The 13,680-nt window shown below is 38.6% G+C and overlaps 1 protein-coding gene across 1 annotated transcript in view; it reads right to left on the bottom strand.

The window, feature by feature from the left end:
* LOC129939574 (nuclear factor related to kappa-B-binding protein) overlaps positions 1–13,139 on the bottom strand; it is a 15,773-nt gene extending 2,634 nt beyond the window's left edge. Inside the window, exons 1-2 of the mRNA XM_056047638.1 lie at positions 11,305–13,139; positions 7,750–10,953 (exon numbers count right to left, since the gene is read on the bottom strand). Of these exons, the coding sequence (XP_055903613.1) occupies positions 7,750–10,953; positions 11,305–12,273 (4,173 nt within the window). The 5' untranslated portion in view covers positions 12,274–13,139. The remainder of the gene's footprint in view (positions 1–7,749; positions 10,954–11,304) is intronic.
* Positions 13,140–13,680: the final 541 nt, after the last annotated feature.

The following is a 13,680-nucleotide window of genomic DNA, read 5'->3' as shown; positions in this document are numbered from 1 at the left end:
TTCTGAATGAGGGGCTATGACCGGATCTCAGTTCCTTTACAAAACATTACATTTATTAGCATATTACCATTCCATTGTTTATTTTAAAAAAATGAATTAGTCATGACATTGGGAAGCATTAAAATAAAATGGAAGTTTCTTCACATTACTGTCGCAAAGCTAAGTTAGCTTAACTTAATAAATCATTCCAAGAGTCTTTGATGGTTTTATTAGTAACGTATTTTCAAGTGAGTTCAGTAAAGTGTAGAGCAAAACATCATCTGCATTCATGTGAATGGCGATTGCTATGAAAAATATTTGAAAGATCGTTTATAAAGAGAAAAGGAGTGGTCCTAGAACTTACCCTTGGGGCACAAACTCATAAGCAATAAATGTACTTGAAATAACTTGATCCGTGGTTAAAAGTCTATTAAAGAGAAATTTTCTTAATAATTTAAACAATGTTTTTGGACTTCTTGCTTAATTTAGAAACGAAAATTAATGGAGGTAATTAACGAAAGAGGATCTTCAAACGTTATGCTGATTGGTGACCTGAACGCGAGAATCGGTCTTGAGTCAGGAGTAATGAACGAAGTAAAGGACGTTTTAAAGCAATCAAAAGGTACTATTTGTAATGCCAGAAAAGGAAACTGTTAGAATTATGTGATTCATTTGGACTTCGTATTCAAAATGGAACCAGTTCGAGTGATTGTGAGGGAAATCATACATTTTGTGGAGGACAAGGAGCATCAGTGATTGATTATGCAATTTTATATGATGAAAGATTTTGAGATCAAAGAAACCCCATACTCCGATCATTTTTTAGTGGTTGTTACTTTACAATGGCTTATACAACCACCTGTAACAAGCTATTACTTCCTAGACTCAAATGGAACATCTCAAGAATCCTGGCATATAGGCAACTTGATTTGAAACTAAAATTAGACCATAATGTAGACTTCCCAATGTTAGAACAAATTATAAAGTCATCTTACCCTCAAGAACACGCTTCACCTTCGGCTTCGTCTGCGTAACGGTGGGCCAGCTTCGAGGTTGCTGTGAATGACATTTCTATTGTTTCATCCCTCTAAAGAGCATATATTTTGTTTGTTGACATTTTTTTAAAGCTGTTTAGCTGTCAGACAAAGCAAATGTTCAGATAATTGAACTAGAGCTTCCGTTTTGAGTTATATTACGTTATTTTCCCTACGGCTGTCAAACGAAGCGTAAGGTCGAAGCTCCATTGTGATAGAATGTATTGAATTCCTATGGCTGAACTCGTAAACGTCAGATGAAGCCGAAGCTTAAGCGTGTTAGTGATTCAGCCATAAAGCTCTTGTGTACCAAGTTATAGCAGCGGTAGATAAGAAGTGTAGAACAGAATATGCAGCTGAAGCAGTTGGGTCCTTGTTCAGAACAACTTACAGTAGGCTCAACCATAATGACATGAACTACGTCCATGATGCAAATAATGTAAACGTCATTTCTACAATGGTCAAGTTAAGAAGCGAACTACTCAACTTGAACTTCTTACCGCACAGACCCGATTTACCACTGGAGTGTACTATTTGTAATTTAGCAGAAAGAGAGAACGTCATACATTTCGTCGGAATGTGTCTCACTTTAAGGGAAACTAGAGAAAATATTCTTGGAAGTGACTTTTCATCAGAGCAACAAGTTCTTAGTATGCTGAATGAGATGGATGGTTCCAAGCTCTATAACTATGTATTGTAAAGTTAGTGTTTCCTTTTTTTTTGTTTATTTGAACTTTGACAGCTCCCTTAGCACGGCTTAACTTAATTGTTATCAAAGGTTACGTATAACGGGATGATCAGTAAAGGCATAATTTGGATCTCATTGGGTCAATTGTGCTTCCCAGAAGAGTAGAAGGATTATGTAAGGTCGAGAAAGGTTGGTGAGGATTTAGAGGAAAATTTAAAAAAAGTCTTTAGGTAACAAGGATAAGGCGTCGCATAGGTCATCACAAATTATTTCTCTTAAATTATCATCCTTCTTTTGATTAGGCTAGTGAAGATGAGTAGCCCATTCTTCATTCATAGTAAGAATCCTTTCAATTTGTTTTTGTTTATTTTATTATGCACCGCCCTCTTTCCCCTCTCAACCGGCGCGCGGGGAGGACCTTTTAATTATTTTTTATTATTATAATGATAATTTTTTCTTATTAAAAATCTGATGTATTTGTAAATTTTTCATATTATATGGTTTTTTGCAGATATGTATCATTGATACAATGAACAAAAATAAATGAAAGGTTAAATAGTGTAAAGAGCATGTGATTTGGTTAAAAAGCCATTTGGTTCAACAAATTTTAATAGATCTTATTAATTATCTGATTTCAAATATTTAATTACTTCTTTTTTAAAATGTCTTATATTATTTAAAGATTTAATTTCACTAGGAAGATTATTATATAATTGGAAACCTTAAAACATCATTGTGTTCTGCGCTCTAGAGGTTGCTTTCTTATCAAGTCTAAAGTTTTGAGCACTTCTAAGGTTGAGAATCACATATATATTTTAAATTATTGCTTAAGTACTTTGGAAGCATATTGTTTTTCATTTTAAATACAAACAATAAAACATTCAATTTAATTATCTGAGTTATACTAAGCTAGTTAAGTTTCTGTAACATAGTTCTTATATGGGTAAGACGCGCACATTTTAAAATTCGAGAGAGAGAGAACAATATTGAAAATGTGGTTTAACAATCGCGTTATAAATTTTAATTGCAGTATTAATTGACATATTTTTCCTAATCTAGCCAAGAAAGTATATTTTTTTCGACAGTTTCTTGCAAACAATTACCGTATTAGCTTTAAGGTTTATTTTATTGTCAATTACTACTCCTAAGGTCATAAATTCATCAATACGATCTATATTTTCTCCATTAATTTGTATTACATTCAGTTCCGCACAACCATTGTACACATCCACTTTGTTTTCTTCACATTCAGTTTTAACTTATTAATAATCAGGTATTCACTTATGGATCGCAAGTCATTATTAATTTTCTCCGTACATTCATGCATATCTTTCCCAGAAATGAAGAGAAGGGCGTTATCGGCAAACATACATAAATTACAATATTTAACTGCCAAGTTTATATCATTTATATATAATAGGAACGAGAACATCCTCAATACCGAGCCCTGAGGTACACCGGTTTTCACTTCATTCGCATCAGACACATTATTGTTCATCGACGTACGCTGTGTTCGAGCATTTAAATATGACTCAAACCATTTCAACTTATTATTTTTGAGAAGTCAAGAAGTATTTTACGATCAACTGTTTCGAAGGCTCTCTTGAGATCCAACAAGACCGCAAATGACAGTATTTTTGTTGTCCCGTTTCCTTCCACTTGCTTGGAAAACAACCGGTTAATATAAATTTATTGAAAATTGAAAATAATATATGGCCAAGTATTTCAAAACCGTCTAAAAACATTTGCGCACTCATAAATTTGAAGTCTTTCTTTTTTCCCATCGACTTTAAAACTTCAATAATATCTCTGTTGTTAATAGTTTTAAATTTAACAGTGTTAGTGATATCAGTTTTATCAGAATACTTTGTTTTTGAATTTCCGCGATATTTTCAACACTTGTTATAAAATATTTATTAAATTCACTGTCTATTTCTTTACCGTCATATAACATATTTTCCTTAAATGCTACATTTTTTATTTCACAATGGTACTTATTTAAAACTAGATTTTTTATATTATTCCATAATTTTTTCGATGTGTCAATGTTTTTTTGAATGAAGTTATCTTTAGCTAATTGAAGTTCCTTTTTTTAAATGTTTCTTGCTAAAATATATTCTTTCCATAAATTAGAATAAAACATATTAAATAAATTACAACTTGCGGAAACCGTTTCACGTTGTCCATATAGCTTATGATGGGAATCAATGGACAAGGCTCTTAAGGAAATTGAAGGAGCATTCAGATGCAAGCAGTTAAGCCAACACTCACAATCAATAGTTGAAGTCAAAATGTCACGAATAAACATGACACTAGGCATTTTTCTTCTCGACTCAAGAGTTTGTATTACAAGTAATAGGTATTGTTTTCAAAAATATTTCGAAGGCAAATGTGAGAAATTTTTGTTTGAACATTTTCAATTCTCTTTTTATTAAACTCCGTTGTAGAGCTCCAAACAACACAGTTATATTCAAGAACAGGACGCACAATACTGCAGTATAAAGATTTAATGGTGTGAGGGTCCTTAAATTATAATGAGTTTCTTTTGATGAATACAAGTAAAGAATTTGCTTTGGATACAATATAATTGATATGTAAGTTAAAATTCAATTTAAAATCAAATATAACGCCCAAAAGTCTTTGAACTTTTCAACTACTTGTAAGAATATTAAAGGACTCATATGACTACCTTCTGGAACACCAGAAGTTACTTTAATCTCTTTTGAGAAAAAGTCCTCCATCTTTACATATTGTTTTCGACCAAGTATGAACAAAACCATTGAAGTACCGGTCCATGGAAATGGAAGCCATACGCTTGAATTTTATTTTAAGAGAATGTGTAAATTAACCTTACTAAAGGCTTTTACAAGGTCTGTACAAATCACATGAACTTGTTTTCGATTGTCCAGATTATTAACGACAACATTTTTAAATTCTACTAGATTAGAATTAGTAGACCTATCTTTCCAAAAACCATGTTGATATTTACTTACATGTTGATTTATGTAAGATCTAAATTTATCTTGAACAAGGCTATCTAAAAGCTTTGGAACAACAGGTAGCTTAGTTATTGGTCTATAGTTCGTTACTAGGTTTTTTGATCCAGATTCAAAAATCGGATCAACGATAAAGACTTTCCTTTTAAACCTTATAAATCTCCAGGTCCAGATCAAATCGTACCAGCTGAGGTACAATTTACCATTGATATAACTTTGCCCATCATTGAGATGACCTTCAAAAGTTGTATAAATCTGGTCTATATACCTCAGCGATGGAGAGATGTAAAGGTAGTTTTCATTCAAAAGGCGGGCAACCCTAAAGACCTAAGGCCTATTAGCCTGTCATTATTCATTCTCAAAAATCTGGAACGATCCATATACGTAATAGCATTGATAAGAGACTATCGATGTCTCAGCATGCTTACTGCAAAGGGAAATCGGTAGAAACAGCCTTGCACACTCTGGTAAGAACTATCGAATATTCCCTAGAGCAAAAGGAATTTACTATGGTGGCCTTTCTGGAAATTGAGGGCGTTTTCAACAACGTTGACAAATCCTCTATCACTTCTGCTATGATGAACCTTAACGTCGAATACTCAATCTGTGAGTTGATTAATCTAATGCCAAGAAGCAGGATCATCACCTCTAGGAGGGGGGATTTTTGTACGAAAAGGTCTGTCAGTAGAGGCACTCCGCAAGGTGGTGTTCTGCCCCCTCTCCTGTGGAACATAGTGGTAAACGAACTTCTAATATCCGTTGAGAGGGAAGGCCACAGAGTGGTTGCGTGTGCCGATGATGTTGCTATCGCCGTCACAGAGAAAAATCCTAATACACTGAGAGACCTTCTCCAAAACGCACTCAATATATTCACTAGATAGGCTGATCACTGCGGACTTAGTATTAATCCTCAAAAAACAGACCTCGTCCTTTTCACACGGAAATACAAGATCCCAGTAATTGTTCCTCCTTCAATAAAAGGTGTACCACTAATTTTTACTAATGAAGCCAAATACCTTGGTATGATATTGGATAAAAAATTAAGTTGGAAATCTAATATTCAGGAAAGAGTTAAAAAAGCTACAGCAGCTCTTTTCTTTTGCAAGAAAGCCATGGGGGAAAAAATGGGGTTTTCAACCTCGCATAACCTATTGACTGTACACATCGGTCATCCAACCAATACTTACATATGTACGGGGTTGCAGTATGGTGGACTGCACTGGAGAAAGTCAAATACTACGAAAAACTCAGCAGAGTCCAATGCACTGCATGCGCGGGCCATTGAGAACCACAACCTCAGCAGCGTTAGACACTCTCCTCTATCTGACACCCCTCGACATCTTCAGCAAACAAGTAGCAGCGAGTACAGCTATAAGACTCAATGCCTCATCTCAATGGACCAACAACAATGTGGGGCACTCCATAATTTTGAACCATACATAGACTACACTATTCCTAAACCCCAATTCAGAAAAAAACTTTACCCATTCCATCCAGAGATGGATGGGAACACATAAAACTCCTGGATGACAAAAGCATTCATTTTTATACAGATGGATCCAAGACAAATGGGAAAGTTGGTAGTGGTGTATACTCAGAAAAGCTTGAAGCTTCTTCCAAGCGGAAATTTTAGCGATCAAAGAGGTTCTCTCTTGGCTAAGAGAAACCGAAATATCAACTTCTGATATCCGCATCTTCTCTGACAGTCAGGCTGCTATTAAATCTCTTGACGGTGTCTCAACCAAATCTCAAACGGCCCTCGATTGTCGATCGTCTCTTATGGAGATGGTGCAGTAATTAAACATTCACCTCTGTTGGGTGCCGGGCCACAGAGACATCACAGGAAATTATTATTATACTTATATCACCTGAAAGGGAGAAATGATAGGTATACCGAAAGCTACATTGTAAACTTCTGCTAAAAGAAACAGCACAATTTACCAACATGCGCAGCCACAAAACTCATATGGCCTTCACTAGGCCTAAGGCGCTCTAAAGACTTGTTATCTCAAACCAGACTTCATATTAGCTCCCTAATAGGTGTCCGTACGGGACACTGTTTTATAGGCAGACACGCAATACGACTTAGTGTAGCCTCAAATGACTTCTGCGGGAGCTGTATAGACGAAGAAGAAGAGGAAACAATCTCTCACCTTCTCTGCACTTGCCCTGCTCTTTTACTAAGGCACAAACTTCATCTGGGAGACTACTCTTTCGATAATCCCAGTGAACTAGCTAAAAATGATATCAAATATCTTCTTCGCTTTATAAAAAGCTCAAAATGGTTCGACTAGTAAGAAGTAATTCTCTAGATTCATGTGGTATCACAATGGGCCTTTTCTTTTGGCCTAAGTGTGTGGATTATAAATCCGCAGCCACTTTAACCTTACCTAACCTAACCTAGTTGCTTTTAAATAATTGATACAATAAGGCTAGGATGAAGCTTTAATCCGTTTTTGGCCAATTTGTCTGCTTTATCATTTCCGTCAATGTCACATTGCCCTGGGACACAACGGTTGGTAACTATGTGTTGGCTTTACTGAGTAAAGTGGTTTACCAGTTTTGACAGTGGTGAATATGGTCTTGCTGCGGCTTCATAAACCCTACCTTCTTCTACTTGAAAGAATATCAAAAGTATCTTGCTAAGGTATAAAGTCACTCGGTATTTTAGATTTGTTCTATACTTAAGTGGCTTCATCACATGAGGTACAATCTAAAAGAGGTAAAATTAAAGTCCGATGCAAGACCAAGCCCACAAAAATTCCATCCAAAAATTGAAAATCTCTAAAATTGCCCCTGAAGCCTATTTCTTTCCAACGCCGAGGAGTTTCGAAACTCTCAAGGCTTTTATTTTCACTGAACTTGTACTGAAAGAAATTAAGGGAAGATTTCCAAATAGAAATTGATTGAATTTAAACAAGTTTTAGGATTCAGAATTTTCTTCTAGAAAACATGGCCAGGTTCCAAAAATCTTTTTCTCTTGGAATAAGAATTAGAAGAATGTCCAATGTTTGTTAAGAAAAGGAAGAAGGATTAAATTAAAAGTACTTACTTGTTGCTGCTGCGGCGTCAAGCTACTAGCGCTAATCGTCTGAATCTTAGTCGCTCCCCCTTGCGTTGAAGGCGCCGAATGGATTTGAAAGATCGGCGATCCAATGATGTTACCTCCCTGCGACGAAGTCGAGATAATAGTGCCAGTGCCAGTGTTGGTTGCAGTCGACGCCACAACAGTTGATGAGGCAGCATTAATTAGTTTCTGTGGCTGTGAAGTCTGTTGAATGATAACGTTTTTATTCTGCAGTAATTGCTGTTGTTGCTGCTGTGGAATGACCGTTCCCAAATTCCCAATAACAAGTCGTTGCTTATTGCCCTGCTGATTGAGGAAACTCTGGATGATTTGCTTCTGTTGGAGATTCGTCAGAGTCTGTGAGGACATTTTGACTCCGCCAACTGTGGCATTATTTATCAGTGATATTCCACCAATTGTCTTCTGCAACTGTGGTCGGATAGCAGTTGCCGTGATTGTTGGTAGCTTCTGCAAGGTCTGCGGCTGGACTTTGTTTAATTGGGGTGATAGCAGCGACTTATTGCCAGCCAGGCGCACTATATTCTTAGACGATTGCTGTTGCATGAATGTTGTGGGGGTTGAGGAATTGATGTTGGCTTTCTGTTGGTCGGTTAGGAGAATAGAATTTCCCATAACCTTGAACTGCTCCGAGTTGTTGATGTTGATGGGAATGATGAAACCTTGTTGTTGTTGGTGGGTTTGCTGCTGCTGTTGTTGAGGACGAACCTGTTGCTGACCGGTGGCAACTGTTTGATTTATAATTATGGGTTTGTTGAGGGAGATCTTCTTGTTGGAGACGGAGATCTGTTGCTGTGGCTGTTGACTTGTTGCAATTATCTGTTGCGTTGTTGGGAATACAATTGTGGGGCTAGGTATTGGCTGCTGCTGCTGTTGCTTCTTCTCAGGGCTGCTAGAACTTGTTGAAGAACTAGGAATTGTAATTAAAGTTGAGTTGTTGGCTGCCGAAACATGAACCGTTTGAATACCAGTCGGGGTTGAAACAATTATTGGTGTTGAATTTGGCTTTTTCGCTTGCGCTTGTTGCTGTTGTTGTTGGGGAGAGGTACTACTCGTTGTGGTAGCAAAGATCTTTTGCGAAATAAACTGTGTTTGTTGTTTTTGTTGCTGTTGTTGTTGTGGTTGCTGCTGCTGCTGGACTTGTATCGTTGGTAATGCAGGTGATAGTGCATCGTCTGCAGTAGATACTTCCTGTGTTTCGATGACCTCTATTTTATCTTCGGATATTAATTCAGGCTTCACAACCGTTTTCTGTGCCTGCTGTTGAGTGTTCTTTTGTGGATTTGGCGAACTACTGACGATAATTGGATTCGAAGGCATCAAAGCTGGCAGCGATGACGATGGAGTCGTTGGACTTGTAATTGAAACGTTTTCTTTAATGACGATTTTCGCTTTGACTTTGCGATTTGCTGGCTTCTTGTGCTTGCCAATTCCTTGATACTGCTGATGCATTCGTTCGAATTCTTCCTCCGATCTATTTCGATGCAGGTAGATCCAAATTTTCCGCTTGGTGTCGTATCTAACACAAGGATCGTGTTCGGTGTGCATTCGATCAAGAGCTCCACTTACAATTGTCTGGAGAACATTTTCCGGAGCATCTCGGTTAATGTATTGCGAACACTTAAGGAGCTCTGATATATCAGCTCGGGTGCCTTCTCCATTGGGGAGACGGGCAGTTGCATCTCTGACCAAGGTGAGAATTGTTACAAAACTTGGACGATCGCCGATCATCATACTATGCCCTCGGGCCTTCGTTAGGGCGAAGATCTGAGTGTATATTCCTTTTACGGGGCCGACAACACTTTCATAGCCATGCATCCGATATGTAAACGATCGATGGGGGTTCTCGAAACGTTCCCTCTCTTGGCGTTGGAATTCTAGCATTTCTTCTGGACTGGAAGGCTGCACGGCCCAGGCTGTTGGACAGCGTGGCAGTGGAGGAGATGTCGCCCTTTCGTTGGACCCATTCTCATCAAAATCTATGGACTTCCTGGGAGTCATGTCTGCTTTTTGAATGGGTTTGTGGGTCATCTCGTGTTTGCGCGACATCCAGTACTTGCACAACTGGACGAGGTGTGTGTCAGAGTCTCGACTTGCGCCAATCCACTGGTATATATTCAATTGGGACTTGTATTCTATGTACGGAACATACTCATCCGGTTGGTCACTGAAATCCCCTGCTAGAAAATTTATCGCCGACGTTACTAACGAAGACCAACTCTCGGCCAAACAGTACCAGTCGTTTAAGGCTGTGATGGGATTGGAAAGCCAAACATTAATCTTCTCCCGCAAGTCATCCAGCTTCATACGATGGTTGGGTGTGGAGCAGAAGATGTCTCGGATGAGCGATAGGAAACAAGCATGTGTCTCTTGCATCAGTTCAGGACTCGATGTTGGTACGAAGTTCTTGATTGTGTTTATTGGTGCAGCAGTTTGTTGCTGCACCTGAGCATTAACAACTGGCTCACTATGCGAAGAGTTGAAGTCCGCTTCACTTAGACAAGAGTCGTCCATATCCATTGGAATATTCATCACGTCTATGCCCTTCAGATCTGAGAACGTTGCTATTTTAATTTTGCCATGGTATGACGTGAGTTTGGGTGGCGAAGGCGAAGGAATAGCCGGTTCTGGAGGTTCCTCTGCCTTGATTTCAGTCATTGGAATTATGACTTCTTCCGAGTGCACGAAATCGGAGCCATTGATGATTGGTAGTTGGCACATTGACGTCGTTTCGATTGCCTCAACGTTCACAACCTCATCCTCTTCCGAATCTTCTAGTTGTTGTTGTTGTTGCTGCTGCTCGAAAGTAGCTGGTTCAATTGTTTGTTGTGGCGGAGACATAGCAATTGAATGTTGCGCCTGCTGCGACTGTGGTTGTGGCTGTTGTATTGGTGGTTCCACATAGATTCTGTCGGGTGGGGTTTGTATTTTTGGTGGTTGGTGGGCTGGGGGCGTTACCAAGGTCGGTGATGTGGTGGGAAGTTCTTCTTTAACTTCAACCTTAACTTCCACAGGTGTCTGTTCTTCGGTTTTTTCTTGAAGGAGTTTCGCTTTTGGCTTGCGTCCAGGTGTTTTGCCGGAAGCAAAGACGCGCTTATAGCTTCCAGTCATTTGTGTTCGGGCATAAACGTCTCTAAGACGAATATCGTTTGTCTCGAACTCGGGACGATCCTATGGAAAAAAAATACAAATTTTTAATCATTTTAATGAAGTCTCAATTTTGTTAAAAGCACAGAAGCTGCGTAAAGGGATTTAAGGCTTTAAATAATTCAATTTAAAAGAACTTTAACTTCCTTAGAACATTACAAAACCATTTAATATGAACACACTTCTCTTTTTAATTTTAAAAGGTTTAGAAACAGTTTTGTTAAGAATTTAAGGGAACACTCAAAAATTTGGACAGAAGCCAAGTGACCTTTGGTTTGTCTGTTAGACACAGAAACGGAAAAGTTCCGATAAAAGGAAACTAGCAAATTCTCAACAAGTGACTGTAAAAATAGGAACATAACAACCAATACTTACGGGCTCTTCTAATTTCTTGCATTTGTGTTCGAATAGAACCTTCTTAAAGTTTGTGTCGCATAGAATTTCAACAGGTCCCATTTTGTTGAATTTCTTATAGCGATGCAATGTCCCTAAGATCTTTGCCTCTTTTGCTTGTTCCACTTCCATCTTAACTGCAGGTTCTGAATTATCAGCAGCGACATCTGGTAGCGGTTCATCTTCCAGATCTTCATCACTCAACTCAGCTATGCCCACTTGACTCCGCAACTGCCGAATTTCCGAATAGAATCTTTTGCGCGCTCTCACCGCCGACACTGTCTTGTCCAGCTGTGGAGTCTTTTTCAAGACTTTCTCCACTCTCAACTCGGTTCCTTGCGGAGATTCGTACGCCACACGCAGTAAACGTTCCCTCGACACAAGCATGTTCTTGGCCATGTGACTGATACGTTCGTATTCTTGGAAGCGCCGTTCTCGCCGACGAGATTTTGCAATGCTTTCGCGAAGCCGCAACACATCGGGACGATAATTTCCCTCCTCGAGATTCCGCTGCAGATCAATCAGTGGCGAGGATTGAAATCGATCTAGTTTGTTGTTGAAGAGCATTTCTAGAGTTTGCTCTTGCTCCTGTTCGTTGTTCTCTTTAAAATGGGGAATGAATTTGTTCTTTAGATATGCCTGATAGTTTGCAGGAAGCATTCGCCATGTTTCCATCGAGAAGAACTCTTGGAACACTGCCGCATTCTCGCAAAGCCCCTTCGGCAGATGCAACAAGGTGTCCTTAGTGATGCGGGCCATCTCAACTGAGTCCTCTGGAGGAGAGTAGTCCTCCTCATCTTCTTCACCCTCCCCATCGCCATTATCTTCCTCCTCTTCACCTGATGATGTTGTGGCACCGCCAGCCGAGTCCGAATTACTTTCACCTTCATACGAATCACTGTATTCACTCTCGGAGCTTGCCTCTTCCAGAGCATTTGCTGTTGTATCCATTCTAAGTGCTCAACAACAATCTCATGTACGCATTCTAGTCCACCGCTAGGCCGCTCAACTAACAATGACAATTTGAATAATTCTAAACTACCTCAAAAAAGAATCTTCAATAGCTACTTTTTCAACCGATTCAATATTATTCCAGAATCTTAACCCTATAAACTATTTCGACTTGCACTCAAAGTTTAATTCATAAATTACACTTTTCTCCCAAAAACAGAACGAAAAACACTTTTCCAACAATTGCCCGCCACTAACTTCCTCGCAACTTTTTGACCAAATTCCAAAGAGACTTCCTTAGTTACCTAACAACGCAACCAACATATTAACTATTCCCAATGACTTGTCTCGTTGGAGCACATTTTCTTTTTCTCAATTAATTTTTTTTCGTCGATTGGCTGTCGCAAAAATTTCTATTCAATTTGCTGCTCGCCTCGCCAAGAAGTTCAGTTCACAGCCCGAGTCGAATACGAGTTACAAATTTATATATTTTGAGGGGGGCGATGGGCTGCTGTCAAATGTTTTCGAGGGGCAAATGTCAAAACAAACTTTTCGGTAGTTTTTCCGCGTTTTTCCTTCGATTACTTTGATATAAATTGAGTTTAATATAACTTTGCAATTAAAAGAGTCGAGGTTTTTCAATAAATAATTTCAATTACGATGTGTTGTAGATTTGTTTGCACGGGTAACGAGTGAGGCATGACACAAAAAATCTTATTTCCTTCTCTTCTACTTGCGTACATTTTTTCGGTGTTCGATTTTATTTCTTTTCTTGGCATTTAGCGTTTCTTTTTGTAAAATTTCGATTTTTAAATTGTGGCGGTTGGTAGCATTGGGTAGAGTAAAACTAGAAATGGCAGTTTGGGGTTTGTGTATTGGGTGAAAGGTGAACTGCCTTACCGATAAATAAAGCATCCTGCTCACAAAGCGGCCTCGATGGACAGAAGAAACAAATAGCTTCATGATAAAAGTGGATTTACATGTTTATTATAGGAAATATATTTTCAAACTCGAAGGTGAGTAAGAAGACGCCAGTAACTCTTTTTTACTTCCTATAAAATACTGTAAGTTTTTGACAGTACGGTGTTCCCGCAAGCCTTTACAAAAGTGTAATGACATAAATCAATAAACCTTACAATCGCTAAAACCTACCAAAAAAATATTTTTGGAAAATGGTTGGAATTGCATTATAAGAGAAAAAAAGGTGGCTGAAATTAGGTACACAGCGTTTTCCCATAATCTTAAAATGATAGTTTAAGTCCTATTCACATGAGCACGTCCAACGAATGAACGAATATTCCGCGATTTTGACGATTCTTTCACACTTACTTATTTACTTAAGGCGGCGCTAATGTTCGGGCGGACCTGGGCCTCTACCAACATGCGTCTCCAGCCAGCTCGCTCCCT

Source organism: Eupeodes corollae, chromosome 1, assembly GCF_945859685.1.
Source record: "Eupeodes corollae chromosome 1, idEupCoro1.1, whole genome shotgun sequence".
NCBI classification, from domain to species: domain Eukaryota; kingdom Metazoa; phylum Arthropoda; class Insecta; order Diptera; family Syrphidae; genus Eupeodes; species Eupeodes corollae.
The sequence above is the reverse complement of the archived record's forward strand: the minus strand, read 5'-3'. Positions and strand labels throughout refer to the sequence as shown.